Source organism: Petaurus breviceps, unplaced genomic scaffold, assembly GCF_028583685.1.
Source record: "Petaurus breviceps papuanus isolate PSGF00001 unplaced genomic scaffold, PetGlider_PUasm1.0 186, whole genome shotgun sequence".
NCBI classification, from domain to species: Eukaryota; Metazoa; Chordata; class Mammalia; order Diprotodontia; family Petauridae; genus Petaurus; species Petaurus breviceps.
In genome coordinates this window covers 19,240,318-19,257,300 of record NW_027185798.1, presented here as the reverse complement: position 1 = coordinate 19,257,300, position 16,983 = coordinate 19,240,318, and the positions used below count along the sequence as shown (strand labels likewise).

At 48.0% G+C, this 16,983-nt stretch overlaps 1 protein-coding gene across 1 annotated transcript; it reads left to right on the top strand.

Moving 5' to 3' along the window:
• Positions 1 to 3,404: 3,404 nt before the first annotated feature.
• Positions 3,405 to 14,686, top strand: RFLNB (refilin B). Its single transcript, XM_069089705.1, has 3 exons — positions 3,405 to 3,715; positions 8,809 to 8,918; positions 10,593 to 14,686. Exons 1-3 carry the CDS (start codon positions 3,491 to 3,493, stop codon positions 10,921 to 10,923), a joined length of 666 nt encoding a protein of 221 aa, XP_068945806.1. The 5' UTR covers positions 3,405 to 3,490; the 3' UTR covers positions 10,924 to 14,686.
• Positions 14,687 to 16,983: the final 2,297 nt, after the last annotated feature.

Genomic DNA, 16,983 nt, shown 5'->3' with positions numbered 1-16,983 from the left:
CTAATTTTACAGATAAGGAAACTGAGGCAAACAGTTAAGTGACTTTCCCAGGGTCACACAACTCATGTCTAAAGCTGGATTTGAACTCAGGTCTTCTGGACTCCAGTCCAGGTTCAAATCCTTGCTCTGCTACTTACTACCTGTGTGTCCTTGGCCAAGCCATGTAATGTCCCTAGACCTCAGTGTCCTCACCTGTAAAATGATGAGGTTGACTTAAGTTGGCCTCTGAGGTCCCTTCTGGCTCTAGATTTATGAACCCCTAGCTCAATTCACCTCCCTTCTTTATCTGTAAAATAGAGGGGATTAGTCTCAATAGCCTCTGGGGCCCCCTCCAGTTCTCAATCCTTAATCCTAGGGTAGGAGGCTCCAGAGGTCCCCTTGGGCAGGATTCCCTCTTCTAATACTTGGGAACTTTACTTTCTCTTTTCAGACCTTGTCTTCTCCACCACCATTTCCCTGAATTGACCCCCATGGAGTTCTAGCTTCCAGCCACTTCTGAGCAGGCCTTAGGGCTCCATCTATTTGAAGAGCTAGAATGCTGGGTTCTCCCTGGGGCCCTCTTTAATAATGCCACCTGTGCCAGGCCCTGGTTTCAAGCTCCATCAATTTCCCTAATGTTCTTACATTGATGATGCTAGTTCAGAAGAGACTGGCCAAGTCATTTCTCTCTGTATCTCACTTTCCTATTGCATAAAAAGAAGGGAGGCATGGGCTCAATGATCTCAAAAGTCATTCTCCGACACTCCTAAAAAAACAGTTGTCAGAAAAGGCATTAGGCTTGTTATTTAAGAATGCTAGTGGACATTTGTATGAAGCAGCTAGGTGGAGTAGATAGAGACAGTGGCTGGAGACAGGAAGACTCATCTTCCCAAGGTCAAATCTGGCCAAAGACACTTACTGGCAGTGTGACCCTGGACAAGTCACTTAACCCTGTTGGCTTTAGTTTCCTCATCTGTAAAGTGAGCTGGAGAAACAACAAACTTACAAACAGGTTTGTAAATTGCTTTACAAATATCTCATCTGATCCCTCATGACCACCCTATTAGGTAGGTGCTATCACCATTCCCATTTTACAGATGAGGAAACTCAGATCCAGAGATGTGTAGTGATTTGCCAGCTAGTAAGTGCCAAAGGAAAGATTCAAACTCAGGTCTCCCTGATGCCAAGTCCAGGGCTCCATCCATAGTGCCACCCCATTTATTCCTTCAGTAAACTTTTCTAAGTGTTATTGGGTGGAGAGCAACATGCTAGGTCATGGGGGAAGTACAAAGTGTAGGTAAATCAAGGGTCCCTGCTTCAGGCAGCTTACAGTCCAGAAGGCAGACCAACAGACCAGAAAGAATGGAGTCTGGGGAAGGGAACAAACATTTATAAGCACTTCATATGTGCTGGCACTGGGCTTAACCCTTTCTAACTATGATCTCATTTGAAAGAGAGTATTGGATTTGAAGGCAGAGGGCCAGGACCAATCTCTGCCTGTTTTCCTCTGTATGTAAGGCTGGACAAGTCATTAGCCTCTCTGGGGCTGCTTCCTCCTCTAAAAAATAAGAGCTGTTCAGACCAGATGGTCTCCTAGGCCTCTTCCATCTCTAGCCCAACTACCTTCTATCCTGTGACCAGTTCCTATTATCAGCTGCTACTGAATCCAATTCCCACTCAGACATCGAGTTCTCTGCCAAAGGGGAGAGGCCCCCACAGTTTGGCTTTCAGAGGGAAAACACCCTTCCCAGCTCCTGACAGAGCTGATTGCTGTCCTGCCATGGGTGAAAGCTCCCTGCCCTGTGGTAGCAGGCTGGCTTCCCTCCTTCCCTAGCTTGCCACATCCCCACGACCCAGCCTGGCCCAGCCACAGGGTTAAGGCCCCTATGCCTGAACTGCACGTGGTCTGGTGGCCCTAGGACTTTCCCAGAAGTTTCTCCTCTGTTTCTGGGAACCAGCTGGCCCTCCCCATAGCCAGAAACTTCCTGCTTAGCATAGGATACAACCTCCCCAGGCCTCTGTTCTCCCTATTAAGTAAGGCCAAATCTATATCTCTCTCCACTACGCATTCCCTCCCAAGAGAGGTAGGACCCTGGGGTTCTCAGTTGCAGCATCCTCTGGGGAACAAAAATATCCCAAACTTTAAAAAAAAAAAAACAAAGAGAAAAGAAAAAAAAGCCTTCCCTAAGCAAACAGGAGGTTGGGAGCATATGCGGTGCATTAAACATTAATAATTTCCAGTTGTTTCTTTCCCTAGGGTAAGAAGGCATTTGTCTCTTCCATCCCCAGTCGGGGTGAACTTGGCCAATAGATGCAACCCCTGCATCACTCCCGCACCCCCCCCCAACACACACAGAGGCACACACATGATCCCCTGTCCTGCAACCTTGCAGAGGCATCTGTCAACAGACATTAGCACTTCCCAGATTTGGCACGGGTGGTGACAGGCCCTTATGGGCCTAATGGGGAAACAAACCCCTGGTTCCTATCAGTGTGGGACGCTTGGGCCAAGGAAAGGAAGCGGGCCGGGCCAAGGCCAACACGGCCTGCGCTGCTGGGGCGGGGGTCGTTCACCTGCCACCCGAACATGTTTGACTCCTCCGGCTTCCCTCCTCCCCTAGAGTCACAGCCTGGCCCAATTCCCCGACCACCGTGCGTGCCTTCCGCTCCCGAGCCACATGGGTGCAGGAACCAGAAGTTCTAACAGCCATGCATTCGAGGGGAGCTGCAGGGCGCAAAAACCAGCGCCCCGAGGGGGGGAGGAGGGAAAGTGACGTAGGGAAGACTCTGGATGGTCACAGCCCGTCCTGGGTCGTGCTCCCCGCTCCTCACCTTCACCCTGGAGAACTGAAGGGGGACTGAGTCGTACTTTGGGGCCTGATGCTCGCGGGGTGGGGAGGAGGGAAAGCCGAGGGAGCTGGCGTGTGGGGAGGATCGCTGAGTACTCGAGGGGCTTGCTCCGCGCGGGAGGGGAAGGAAAGGGGTGGGAGAAGTGGGAGGAGGGTGCGGGGCTGGAGCGGGCCACCGAGGAGCGTTGGCGGAGTGAGGCGGGTGAGAAGGGCAGAGGGGAAGACTGGCGAGCCCCGCAGCCCCCCGGGGGCCCTGCTACCCTCCCTCCAATCAGCTGGGGCCGGAGGCGGTGTCGGCGGCGCCGCCCGCCCTGCGCCGGAGCCGGAGGGGGAGCGGGAGCGGGAGCGCAGCGGCCCCTGGCGCTGGACAGGGCGGCCAGTACGCGCCGAGGAGGGAGCCCCGGGAGAGGCGCCGCCGCCGCCGCCGCCTCCTCCAGCTCCCGCGCGGGCCCGGCCGGGGGGGCAGGGCTGGGCAGCGGCCCGGGGGTCCCCCTCCCCGCCCCGCCCAGCTCCCCGCCCCTCGTTCCCCCGCGGGCCGGCGGCGGCGGGCCGGAGGAAGTCGCTGCAGGTGGTTGAGCAAACGGCGTTTCCGCGCGGAGCTCCCTCGGCGGGTCCCCCCTCCTTCTCTTCCCCTCCCGCCCCCCTCCCCCGAGGCCCCCGCCATGGTCGGCCGGCTTAGCCTGCAGGATGTCCCCGAGCTCCTGGACATGAAGAAGAAGGGGGACGGGGTACTGGATAGTCCGGACTCGGGGCTGCCCCCGAGTCCCAGCCCCAGCCACTGGCTGCTGGCCCCAGGCGGCGGCGGCGGCGGGGGCGGCGGCGCGGAGCGGGGGCTGGCCCCGGGACTGCTGGAGACTGACACGGCAGCGCCGGGACCCACGGGCGCGGTGAGTGGCAGGGCATGCGGCTGGGGGTGTGGGTGGGCACCGCCCGGGCCAGGGCTGCGCTGCGCTCTGCGCGCTGAGCCAGGAGTCCGAGGAGGCCGGGTCGGGGAGCTGGGGGACCCCCGCCCCCCATCCCCACTGTCTGATGCTTCGGGACTCTGGAAGGCGCCGCCAGAGCCACCGAGACAAGCCCGGCAGCCGGGAGCCTTGGGCTGCCTGAGGCCGGGGGGAGCGGGCGGAGTGCCCGTCGCTCGGCCGCTTCTGGATCCCGACCCGCGCCTCGAACCTGTGGCCAGCTGGACGCGGCAGCGGCGGCGGCTGGAAAATTGTCATAGTGTAAGAGGGAGAAGCCCAGGGGAGAGTGTGTAAGAGAGAGCCAGAGCAGCGACGGCTGGGGAGACCGAGACAGACAGGGCAGAGACAGGCAGACCCCAAATGGCAAGGGAGCTGGGTTTCCCGGGCCCCACCTCGGACCTGGATGTGCCCACTCTGCCTCTCTAGAGCTTTGCAACCCTCTCTTAAGCCGGGCACTCGTTGGCCGAAGTTAGACGTGCCCTATCCGCCAGCAAACTTGCATCCCCGAAAGGAAAGAGGACAGGCCCTAGGGTTTGGCCGAGGCTCTCCTGGTTTGTGGCAGAGGCTGAGACGGTAGCTGGGTTCTTAGACAGCCTTCAATCTGCACACGCGACCCCTCCCCCCCCAAATGTTTGTTAACGAGGCTAACGGGGTCTTGGAGAGTGACCAGTCTTCCAGGACGTGGTTTCAAGAAAATACCCCTCACCCAAGGCAATAATAATTAACAACCAAGGGAAGAGTAAAGGCAGAGAGGTGGGATAGGGAGGCAACCTGGGTCAGGAAGAACTGCAACTTTTACCACCTCTCGGCTGTGTGACCTTGGACAAGTCACTTAGTTTTTCCGATCCCAGGCAATTCTCTAAGCCTTCGTAGAGTGGAGAGGACACTGAATTCTAGAGTCGGAGGACTGTTTCGAATTCTACTTCTGACACAAACTTGGTGCCCCGGGGCAAGGCACTTTGCCTGTTGCCCGTTCCTTCCCCTTTACAAGAAGGTAATTGAGACTGAGACTTTTGAAGTCCGTCCTAGCTCTCTGAGCTTTGAGCCTAAGAACAGTTACTAGTCTGCATTGGTGGAGGGAGTTTACTCACTGGAAGTTCTTTACACCAATGAAATCACAAATCTGTCCCCCTCCCCCCAAATCTGCATTCAGATCTCACCCTCAGATTGTAGAAGTTGCCTTTATTTAGAACCAAAAACTAAATGGGCGGGTAGGTGTGCTGTAGAACACAGACTTGGAGTCAGGCAGATCTGGGTTGAAATCAGGACTCAGACACCTACTAGTTTGTGTGACCCTGAGAAAGTCAAGTAACTCGGATTGCCTCAGTTCCCTCATCTGTAAAATGAGCTGGAGAAGGAAATGGCAAAGCACTCCAATGTCTTTGCCAAGAAAACCCCAAATGGGGTCTCGAAGAGTCAGACATGACTGATCAGCAGCATGCCTAAATGTCCCCAGGGACATTCATGGAGTTCCCTTCAAAGAAATGAATTGTAGCTATGGCTGCCTTCCTTCCCTCTTGGCTCCAGACACGGTTCTAGCCAGATGGAGGCATTGTATTTTGTTCAAAAGGAGACAGCGCCTCGTTTCTCTGTCAGCAGATTTCAGTAGCTGGGTGTCTTTAACTGCCCGAATGGATGTTGGTTTGAATTATGGCAGTGAAAGATCCTTGTCCTACCCCACTGACCCACGGCAGCCTTCCCTTACTTGGGGTGCTGAAGGTGGCAATTCAAGGCCATCAAAGTAGTGGGGTGAGGGTAGGATGAAGAAGCAGGGGCCAAAGTGTCCAGGAATTGGGATGGGGAGGCAAAACAGGTTTGTATTCTGGTATCCCTCATTCTGTATGCTCAGATATAGAGTTCTGGAGAAGCAGGTCCAGAGACTCTGTGGGCTGTCCCCCCCCCTCCCCTGCAACATTGCTGTAGCATTCGAGGCACTATTTAGCTGAAACAAAAATCTAGGCCAGGACTTGGGTGTGGAGGGAGCAGCTGGCAGGTGGAGAAGGTATGCCCTAGGACATAGGTGGGGAACCTATAGCCTCAAGGTCACCTGTGGCCTCTCTAGGTCCTCAAGTGAGCCCCTTTGATGGAATCAAAACTTCACAGAACAAAGTGGATTCAGTCAAAGGGCTGCACTTGAGGACCTAGAGGGCTTCATGTGGCCTTGAGGCTGCAGGTTCCCCACCCCTGTCTTAGGGGCATTCAGTGCTTTCTGTGTGAGAAGCCCCAGGCAATCTTGCCTTGCCTGGTGAGGTTGGACAGATCAATGAGGGTTTAGCAAAATGGAGAATGGAGATCCTGGGTCTTTAGGAAGCCCAATGATTGGCTCCAAAGCCACAGTAAAAGCTCTGTCATCATTCAACAAACCAACATGTTAACTTTCCCCAGTTGACCAGAGTTTTGTGCAATAGGTGAGCTGCCTTTGCTGCTACTGACTTGCTAAATTCTCCTTCCAGCTCCAGGAAACCTGAGCCGGGAGGTTCTCAGTCCTCCTCCTTTTCCCGTGTTTCAGTATTCCTTGTCATCATCTCCACCCCATTCCCTTCTTAGCACATCCAACATCTTTACCCACTTGACACCATCTGCTTCCTGCCCTGCTTGGTTGCTTTAAGCCTGCCTAAGTTAGCCTTCTGTACTCTCTCAGCTTGAGTGCCCCAGCCAGGCTTGACATGACAGACCTGGGGACTCCATTGTCCCAGCTTCAAACACTGGTCCTTCCATTCTGTCCTGTAGGACAAAGGAAATCACAGATTTCAAGTGCAGAAGCACTTTGGAATCACCTCCTCCCCCAATACACACACACACACACACACACACACACACACACACTCCAGACTATTATGCAGAGAGCTGAGATTGAGAGCTAGCAGGGCCCTCCTCATTGAACAGAACGGGACTCTGAGGCAAAAGAGGTTGAAGACTTGACCAAGGTCACTCAGGTGAGAAGTGGCAGATTGTAGGGAATTAGAATTCAGATCCTGGGACTCCAAGTTCAGCACTGTTTCTACTGTATTGTGCTGCATAGTCTTAGTTATCAACAGAGGGCTGATGGAGATAAGCCTGACAGACACTGTACAATCAGTTTTAGATACTTAACAGGAAAATTTTGTTTCCTATAAGGTTTTTTTGTTTTGTTTTGTTTTTGTCAAGGCAGTTTGGGTTACATGACTTGCCCAGGGTCATGCAGCTAGTACACGTCAAGTGTCTGAAGCTAGGTTTGAACTCAGGTCCTCCTGACCCCAGAGTCACTACAATACCTAGCTGCCCCCATATCAGTTTTTTAAGGACTACCAAACTGATTGGTATGGCTCCCTGAGCTGTCTAAAGAAAGCATGAATTTGGGGGGTATCTACCTGACTTCAGCAAAACTTAAAGTACTTACTAGCTGTGTGACCCTGAGCAAGTCATTTCACCCTGTTTGCCTCAGTTTCCTCATCTGTCAAATGAGCTGGAGAAGGAAATGGCAAACCACTAAAAACTCTGCAAGAAAACCCCATGAAGAGTCAGACATGATGGAAGAGACTGAACTTTTGGTTAAATAGCATCATTTTAATTTCAACACTTTTTGTTAAAATCCTTCTCAATCCTCTAGTCCACACTCTTGTGTTAGTAAGTAAAATGTAGTGAGCGCAACTCAGTCCCTTTCAGATGACTGATGATCTCAGAGGGCCTTAAGGCAATCGTTTGGTTCAGCAAGGCCCTTGCTAAGCTGTTCCTGTTAGGGGATAGGGGTGGAATCATGGCGTCAGGATGGGTTGAATTTGTATTTCCCTCCAGCACACTTGCATAAAGCACTTTGACCTTCTTAATGTGTACGTCAAATAAGGCACTGACGTTGACTTGTGTTCTTGTGACTTGATTTCTTTCTTTTTCTTTTTTGCTTTTTGGAGAGGGGAAGGCTGGGCAATTGGGGTTAAGTGACTTGCCCAAGGTCACATGGCTAGTACGTGTCTGAGGCTGGATTTGAACTCAGGTCTTCCTGACTCAAGGGCCAGTGCTCTATTCACTACTCCACCTACCTGCCCTAACTTGCCAATTTCTTATCAAAGTGGAGTGGGGAAGCTGAGGTGGGTTGTGTCATCACTCAATTGGGATTCCAGGTAGTTAGGCCCCAATGAGGATGTGGACAGCTACCCTTCTGCATTCACATCTTGTTCAACGTGCAGGGTGTCTATTGAAAAAAAGGTGGTTTCATTGCATCATCCAATTCAAGTTTGTTTTCTCATCAGAGCATCTTATCAACAGGAAGGCTTCCTTCCTGCCCTTTCTGGGGGAAGTTAGATGGTGGCTGTCTTTGGGGGAGGGGGCAGGGCCATAAGAAACAAATGGAAGATGGAGGGGCTTCTCCCATGACAATTTAGTACTGTGGACTCCCAAGTTGAAAACCATGTCACTGGAAACTTTATATTCACTGTTCTATTTGCCTAGGTTAAGTTGATATCAAGGAAAAGAAAAAGAACTGACTTCCTAACAATTATAATCTTTCCAAAGTATAATGGGCTGCCTAGGAAGGTAGGGAGGGATTCTTGGTCAGGTAAGGTTTGGACTAGGTGTGCCCTGATCATCCTTTCCCCAGTTCTGAGATCCCTGGAATTGGAGCAGAGAGGAGGGAACTTGGTCTTTAGGACACTTGACTTGAAATCCCATCTCTCCTCCTTATCATCTGTAACCTTAGCTAAGTTACTTCTCTTTCAACCTTAGTTCTTTTCTCTTTAAATCATGGGGGTTGGACTAGATCAAAGTGTTAACATGAGGTCTAAAACTTGTTTTGTTTTGTTTTTAATTTGATAACTGGGGCGTATTACAATATACCTGCTTTCCTTTGCAATCCTGTGGATTTTATTGGATGCATTTAAAAGCTGATTCTGAGAAGGGGTTGTTGGGCTTCGGCAGCCTGCCTGCCCAAGGGCTTGAGGGCACCAGGAAAGTGAAGAGCTCCCTGGCTGTGAAGCAGGTGGCTCTGGGTTCCCTTGGATCTCTGACTTCTGGCTTTAATGACGGCATCTTCTCCCTCTTGCTTTCAGAATTCTGTCTTTCCACCCAATGCCCTGGGGCCTGGCTGCCCTCCAAGGCTGTGCCCTCTGTCTTTTGGTGAAGGAGTAGAGTTTGATCCACTGCCACCAAAGGAAATAAGGTAAATGTGCCCATGGTCTTCCTGCTTTGAAAGCTCCGCCTCCCTCCCTTCTTGTCCCTGGAGGTTGGGGGGTGAGGGTAGAAGTCGGAAGGAATTGCTGTATTTAATCTTCTTAGAGATTGTCTCTGTAAGATGACTTAGTTCTCCTCTCCTGAAGCAGCTGGTGGTACAGTGCATAGAGTGCTAGGCCTGGAGTTAGGAAGACCTGAGTTCAAATCTAGTTTCAGACACTTGCTAGCTGGGTGATTCTGGGCGAGTCACTTCACCTCTGTTTGCCTCAGTTTCTTCATCTGTAAAATGGGGATAATAGTATCAGCTGCCTCCCAGGGTTGTTGTGAGGACCAAATGAGACAATGTTGGTAAAGAGCTGGCACAGTGTCTGGCACACAGTAGGTGCTGTATAGGTTCCCTTCCTTGTTCCCTCCTCCCCCTACCTTTTGAAGATCATTTGGGGGAAAGGAAGTTGGGTAAAAGGAGCCTTATTAAAGCAAAGGGTGTTCTTCTTGGAGTAGTTCTAGTCTCCAGCTAGTTTCTGTTGGAGTAGCACATAGGGACCTCCCATGTGAAAAAAAAGAAGTTTTTCAGTTATGTTTTCACACTTCATTCCATGGTGTGTCTTTTTCTTGGCATGTGGAGTCATGGTCTTTGATCTTGAATAACACAGGCACACAAGCTCCTCAGGTTAGCCCCAGACATCGCCACGTACCCACTTGCCCAGTGACAATAATACTCTATACCCAAAAAGTAGACAAGAATGCTAATTTACTTTCTGGCTGCCTGCTTGGGGAAAGCTAGGCCACAGCCCTGTGACCCTTGGCACCTGTCCTTATGAGGCACTGACTTTAATTTTTTCTTCATTCATCTTAGAAGAAATTTACATGAAGTTAAAAACAAAATAACTTGGAATTTTTCTTTCTCTTTTTTTCTTCCTCTTTATTCTCTTTCCCACATTTTCTTCTTTGTTCTCATCTTTCTTCTTTAATTCCTTCTTTTTCTTTACCTTGAACTTCCTCTCTCTTTTCCTTCCTTCTTTCCTTCCTTCCTCCCCTCCTCTCTCCCTTTCTTTCTCCCTTCTTTCCTCCATCCCTTTATTTCTCCTTCCTTCCTCCCTCTTCCTTTTCTTTTTTCCTTCCTCCCTCCCTTTCTCTCTCTCTCTCTCCCTCCCTTTCTCTCTCTCTCTCTCTCTCTCTCTCTCTCTCTCTCTCTCTCTCTCTTCCTCCCTTTCCAGAAACTGATCTTTTATGAAATGCTTAGGTTTGCAACGATCCTTTTAAGGAAAACCAGCTAAGTTGGATCAAATTTACTACTGCGCAGGGTCATATTTCAAGAATTTTGATGGTTAGAAATAGGGATTGCATGTAGCCCTCCATTAGTATTTGAGAGGATGACAGGCTGTCTGAGGCCTCCTCCCTTTAACCCCTAGTTTAAAGCTGATCTATTGCAAAGCTATGAGTAAAGCCTCGCTGACTGGGACGGAAATGCCAGAATTCCCACAGCTATGCTGGATGAGGAAGTACCACAAAGCAGAAACACAGCCAAGTCCCCCCACTGACACCCTCTAAACTCGTACCACATTCCCTGTTTGTCAAGCCTGAGCCGAGCGCTCTCTCGGGAGCCAGAATAACCCCCATCCCGCGGTCTCATTCCTGTTCTTTTGTGTGTCCTGGCCTGCAGGTACACCTCCTCAGTAAAGTATGACTCGGAGAAGCATTTCATCGACAACATCTATATGCCCGTGGGCCTGGTGGTCTCCTCCTGCAGCCAGACTGTGGTCTGCATCCCTGGCTGCACCTGGCGGAACTACAAAGCCGAGCTCCGCTTTGAACCTCGAAACAAGGCCCTGCGATTTCTCAGCACCACCATCGTCTACCCCAAGCACACCAAGACCGTATACACCACCACCCTGGATTACAACTGCAGAAAATCCACAAGGCGGTTTTTGTCCAGTGTGGAGCTCGAAGCCTCGGAATGCCCAGCAAGCGATTACCTCTTGGATGAATGCTGAATAAGATGTCTGGGGTGGGGGGGGGGGGGTAATGCAGTGGAAGTTGGTCCTTCTACATGTGCTGCTCACTTCTTTGAGCTTCCGAAGTGAAAATGGGCCATACCTTGATAACCCAGTCATTTTCAACCCTGAAGCAGCCTTCTCTATCATTCTAGCTTTGTGTGTCCAGTGTCAGCAAAGGAGAGGGGGGAAATCCACAACCCCACCTCTGGCATCTTTTGTTACTATGGGAATTTGATTCTAGCTTTTCTTTTTTAAAGGCACTTATTTTTCTTGGCTCACAGTTGCATAACCCCCAAAGTATCAATTGAATAACAAATAAAGGGAATATCCAAGTAAAAGGGAAAGTGGAAAAAAAAATCAGCCTTTGAAATCGAAAACATAGCTCCTCTTATATAGGGAAGGCAGAGCTTGTCTGTGGCTGAGTGTGGAAAAAGTCTTCTGGGTGGAAAGATGGAGCTTTTCCATTTTAAGCAATTTCTGTTGGAAGTAATGGTACTCATTGTCTGAGTTGTCCCACTCATATGGGCTCAATCTGTGTAAACTGAGGTTCATGAGTTATTTCTGTTTCAATCAGAATGCAGACCTTGTCCTTCCTGTTTGCTGAAGATTCTGGAATTTCCTAGACCTTTTTCAGCCGATGGTTGAAAAGTCCCAGAGGCCTGTTCTAAGGCGATGTTTCCGCCATGGCTTTCTTATGAATGTTATTGGAAGTCACTTGGAAATTTAGTTAACTGATCCACAGGGAAGACCAAAAGACTTTGGTTAACCATTCTGCTAGTCATGAGGAAAGCCTCTTGTCTTCTTATCCGAGGGCCCTGGCGACAAGCCTTGCATCTCTGGAATCCTGCTAACACCACCACAGACTTGTGGAACGCTTCTGATATGTACATTGGGGTTTCCAAATACTTTCCTAGTCTCCATAAGGCAAAATATAGTATGGCACATATTTGAGAGAAATGTCATTGTTAAGGCTGCTTTGATGGAATGCTTTTAGGATTTCTCAAGATTGATGCCTTTTGACTCACAACTAGAAATGGAAATGACTGCATGGGTCATATCTGGGTATTATTTAGAGGGGAGGTCAGCTATATACCCTAGATTCTCTGGAAGCTTGTGATAGTGTCCTTACCCAAACCTCACATCTTTTGGCTAAAGTAAGTTACACGCACAGCAGAGTCCCTGCTGCCTAATTCCAGGTGGCAGAAGAGAAAAAAAAAAATCTACCTTTGGGAACAAATTTGAATTCCAATCAAAGGAGGCTCATAATCCAAGCATGCAACTTTGTTACTGTAGCACAAGGTTTTGCTTTTTGCTAAAGGGCCAAAGGCTCATCTTGGATTCTCAACATCAGCTGAGATGGTCCCCAGAAGGAGCTTTGTTGGTTCAGTGAAATCAGCCAAGAGAAGACAAAGATCACCCAGGCAGAGTCCAGGCAGGCAAACTGTCCCTTCTCTGAGGCCCTGAAGGCTTTGCTCTTCCCCCAGTCCTTCCCCTCAGTATGAGCCCCCACCAATTTTAGCTTCTGTTGCCTGCCAAACCCCCATTTCATATCAGGCAAGGCAGAGGTGGGAGGTGGAAGGAAGTGGGCAGGTACAAAAACCTCCGTGGGAGCTTTGAATTAACAGTGTGGAAGGGTCTGGAGCAGCCCAAGGAGGATGAGAGCTCCAGCCAAGGTTTCTCTGGAGGCCTGCTGTGGGCCTCTCCCAAGCTTTTTAATCCTCTGTTGGTGTTAGAAGAGCAGAGAGATTTGGGCAGAATCGAAGAGGGCTGTTCAGGTAACACAGCTCAGGTAAGCTTTTTGACACACAGGAAGTGGGTGGGTGGCTGTTGTTTTCCTGTCAGAAGCAACAAAACCCAGATATGCTCCTTGAGAATGTTCTAATTCGGGCTGTGGAAACTTGGGCAAGCCACGTGGGGCTCAAGTGTTTTCCTCTTTAAAAGGATGTTGGAGTAGATGATCTCAACGGTATCTTTCAGCTCTAAAATTCGGCAAGCCTCTTCTAATGGGCAGAGATATCGGATAAATGGCAAATAGGCCATGTCTCTTTTCTAAGTAAGTTATGATTACCTTTAATGGAACAGGTGGTTTGAAAAAGCAGAAATGGTTGATGTTCAAAGAACCCAATCACCATGTCCAGTGATCTCTGTTCCCCTTCATCAGGGGTATGCTGGTAAACTTTTAACAATCAGATTTCTGAAAGAAAAAAAAACCCTACATACCTTTAAATTTAATCTGCATCATTCATATTTTCTTAAATCTAAATAATCAAAAGAACAGTTGTCAAGCAGTGATTTGCAGCTTTTGCTGGTTTCCAAGGTGTAAATTCTCATGCTGTAAATTTGACAAGCTGGTTAGAGCTGGCTTCAGCATATCCTTTCCCATGATGAAGTTGCAGGCATCATCAGGCTTCTTTGGAGACTATGATGCCTTCAGAGCTGAATTGCCCAATGCTGATTTCAAAATCATAATAGAAATTATTTTGTTTTTCTAAATCTATTTTGGACACTGCCACATAGAGAACTCATGTCCGATGAACTAATTTTGCATTAAATAATGTGATGCTAAACAGGGCTGCAGGAAACTGAGGGGCTTTGGGACCCTTGAATTCACTCCAGTGCCAATCAGTGAAGTGCTGCTCCTATGTTCATTGCATACTTATGGGCCCATTTGAAAGAATTCCAATATGGAAATTAACATGAAAATCTCAGCTTTATAATATGGAAAAAAACATAGGTGGGGGGGCTGCAATATCATTGTAATGTGTAACTTGGGTTACTTGTAAATGTGATGTAATTGAAAATGATGAGATGTGCCTTTCATTGTTCTGTCTAGATATTGAACTTGGATTAAATTTACAATAGAGGAACAAACACCCTCCCCCCCCTTCCCCCCAAACAGTATTGTTGACTGAGCAGGAAGAGCTCATTGGGAGGAGAAATCACTTTTCTGACCAAATATAGATTTGATTTCTCATCTGAGAGCCCTCCTTAAGTGAGAGCATTGTTTAGGTGAAGAAGTTGAGTTTGCAGGAAGGTAGTAAGGTTGGTTGAGAAGCCATAAGGGTGGGGAGAATTTGATGTTGGTATGTGAGTGAGCGCAAGTGAAGAAGTGATTGTGAAACTAAGGGGAAAAAGGAATGTTTGTATTCTTTTATTTATAAGTTATTCGCTGGGGGAATCAGCAGGGCTCCTTCTAGTCTTTTTTTTTTTCCTAGCCAATCTGATTTTCTGAAAGAGTCCAAGAAAGGCAGCCTACAGAAATAGGATACTTGTCGAGGAGGCTTAGCTTTGGGAAAACATGAAGCGAGGTTCCAATAATGTGTTCCTGTGGGAGCCTGGGCTCCCTCTGTAGTCACTGCTCAGCCTCTTAGAACCCATTCATTGGGAAATGCCTCTGGAAGGGCCAGTTTTTTTTTGTCTTGCATTCATTCAAAGTGATTTTCCCTCTGTCTGCTTGTTAAACCATGACTTCAAAGGATTGCCATGTTGACCTGCTAAAAATGTGCACAAGACCGGCTACAGACAGTCATTTATTTGTATCTTAGGGGAGACACTGTTTTCTTTGCGATTGTTCATACTTTTAAAGATTTGAGGGGAAAGTATGTTGAGCAATCTTCCCATGCGCCAACCTTAGGAAACCCAGAGTCTTGGTTCACAAAAACTGTGGTCTGGTGTCTGTGGTTTTCCTCTTCCCCCTCCCCCACCCCTGCCCCATTTGCTTCTTACTTTTTCATTTAACAATAAATTATCTGAAATAAAACTCCAGAGATGTCTCTTTTTCTTTATTTTTTTTAATGGGACTATTTAGCTATGGAAACTAAGAGAAACTGATAATGTTGTTTGGCCATTCTGAGAGGAAAGGCCCTGCTTTTGTTCTAATGGGTCACTTTTAGGGACCCCAGTTCTTCAGAAGGAGTGCTCATTGATGAGTAACTGTTGACCAAGGGTGTAAGAAGGAGCTGAGGGAATGAGTATGGGCTTAGTAGTCAGAGGACCTGGGCTCAAATCCTGCTTCTGATGCTCATTACTGATGTAATTTGGGGGTCAGGATATCTGGGTTCTAGAGATAGCACTCACTTCCCTTCCCTGGGCCTGGGTTTCCCTCTCTAAAATGAGAGAGTTAGATTATATGGCCTCAGAGGTCCCTCTCTCTGCTAAAACTAATCCTGTGGTCTGAAGTAGTTTGTTTCCAGCATTGAGAACCATTTATAACAAGAGAATGTGGAAACTGGATTAACTGGTTCAATGACCTGATATTACAAAGAGGGAAACTGAGTCTCAGAGAGCTGAAGTAGCAGCACTAGCACTAGAATCCAGATTTCCAGACACCTAGCTCAGTGTTCTTCTACCCCATCATGCTACTGTTTCTAGCTACCAGTTGTAGAAGTTTGGAGTTGTTGATGTTTAGACTGAAACTGTGATTTTATGGGTATAGGGAAATCTCAGTGAGGAAACTCCTTTCACCATTGTAGGTCAGGTGAGTGCACAAGGTACTAAGGTATTAAGTCCAGCATCATTTAGCCAGTGTGTCAGAGGTGGGGCTAGACCAGTCCTTCCTGACTCCAAGGCTCCCTAATTCTATCTATTCTACCTCTCTGAGGTATAACATCCCACTAATAATAGAATGTTCCCCCCAAGTGTTTGAGGAGCAAACTATTCATTAAAATCTGGGCTTTTGACTTAGGGTGTCTGATTTGTTCATTCAAATGTGAAATCACCTCCATTAACATATTGGAATACATTTCTTCAATAAGGTCCCATTGGTTGCATAATTGACAGTACATCTATATATATTTTTTAAGTTGTAAACACCCCAGAAAACTGATTTTTGAAGAACTTGGGTTTTTTTTTTTGAAGCATCTTTGCCTCTGGTGCAATTTCTCATCCTTTGTATTTGGGCTGTTTGCCTCAGTGAAGATGATGAGTGTCTGAAAATTGGTGAGAAATTGAGAGTTGAGAATTATTCTGCTTTCCAGAGAGGATACATGGAGGTTCCCAGGTCACAACCCAAGTATTGGAAAAGGCAATGGGAAGAGTATTGGTCCAAAAGTTAGGAGATCTGAATTCAAGTCTTGATGGGACCGTAGCAACATAGGGAGTTGTATTAGATCATGTCTGGTCCCTTTCAATTCAGTTCAGTGAACTGTAGGGCAGGGTGGGGGACAATGTTATTGTAACTAACTGTGACCCTTTTTGATGTTCAGTTACTTTGAGAATTGCAGGTTTTCTTTTGAGATACCCTTGTAACAAATAACTTTGACTGCAACCAAGTAGATGCTTTATGACCCCTTCCCTCCAATAGAGGTAACCCTGAGACTGGCTTCCCAACCTCTTAGAAAGGGGAAGGTCTTCTGCCAATGGGGTTTATGGCTTGCTCCTACCACTGCCTCCAAAGTGTGGTGTAGCATTAAAAAGGTGTATTACGAGTTCAAGTGAATTCGAAGAAACGTGGACTTTTATGAACTGATGGAGTGGAAGCAGCAGAACCAGGAAAATAGCATCAGAGCACAGTATAAAGAGCCCTGGCTCTTTTTAGCAGAGGATCAGCACTCTTAGCCCAGCTTTGACACGTAACTGCATGACCTGGGCTAAGCCTTGCCTCTGTTTGCCTCAGTTTCCTCATTTGTAAAATGGGGATTATAACAGCACCTACCTCCCAGGTTGTGTGGGATGAGATGATTTTGTAAAATGCTTAGCACAGTGCCTGGCACAGGGTAGGTATTACATAAATGTTAGCTATTATTACTGTTATCGGGTACTTGAGAGGCAAAGTGATATAGCAGAGAGTTGGTCTCAGAGTCAAGAATACTTGAGTTCTACATTCTCTGTTGTGTGACTCTGGACAAGTCCTTTCACATCACAGGTCTCTAAGGCTAGATAAATGGTAGAAGAGTAGAAGGAATTTCCTCCGTTGGGTTTCCTTTCTTCCTCTCTTTCTTTTTCTTTCTTTCTTTCTTTCTTTCTTTCTTTCTTTCTTTCTTTCTTTCTTTCTTTCTTTCTTTCTTTCTTTCTTTCTTCCTTCCTTCCTTCCTTCCTTCCTTCCTTCCTTCCTTCCTT

Bases quoted from the DNA above. Each gene is read 5' to 3' on its own strand.
- RFLNB (XM_069089705.1), top strand. From the start codon at position 3,491: ATGGTCGGCCGGCTTAGCCTGCAGGATGTCCCCGAGCTCCTGGACATG. The intron at 3,716-8,808 runs GTGAGTGGCAGG...TCTTGCTTTCAG, and splicing joins CGCCGGGACCCACGGGCGCG to AATTCTGTCTTTCCACCCAA. The intron at 8,919-10,592 runs GTAAATGTGCCC...CCTGGCCTGCAG, and splicing joins CTGCCACCAAAGGAAATAAG to GTACACCTCCTCAGTAAAGT.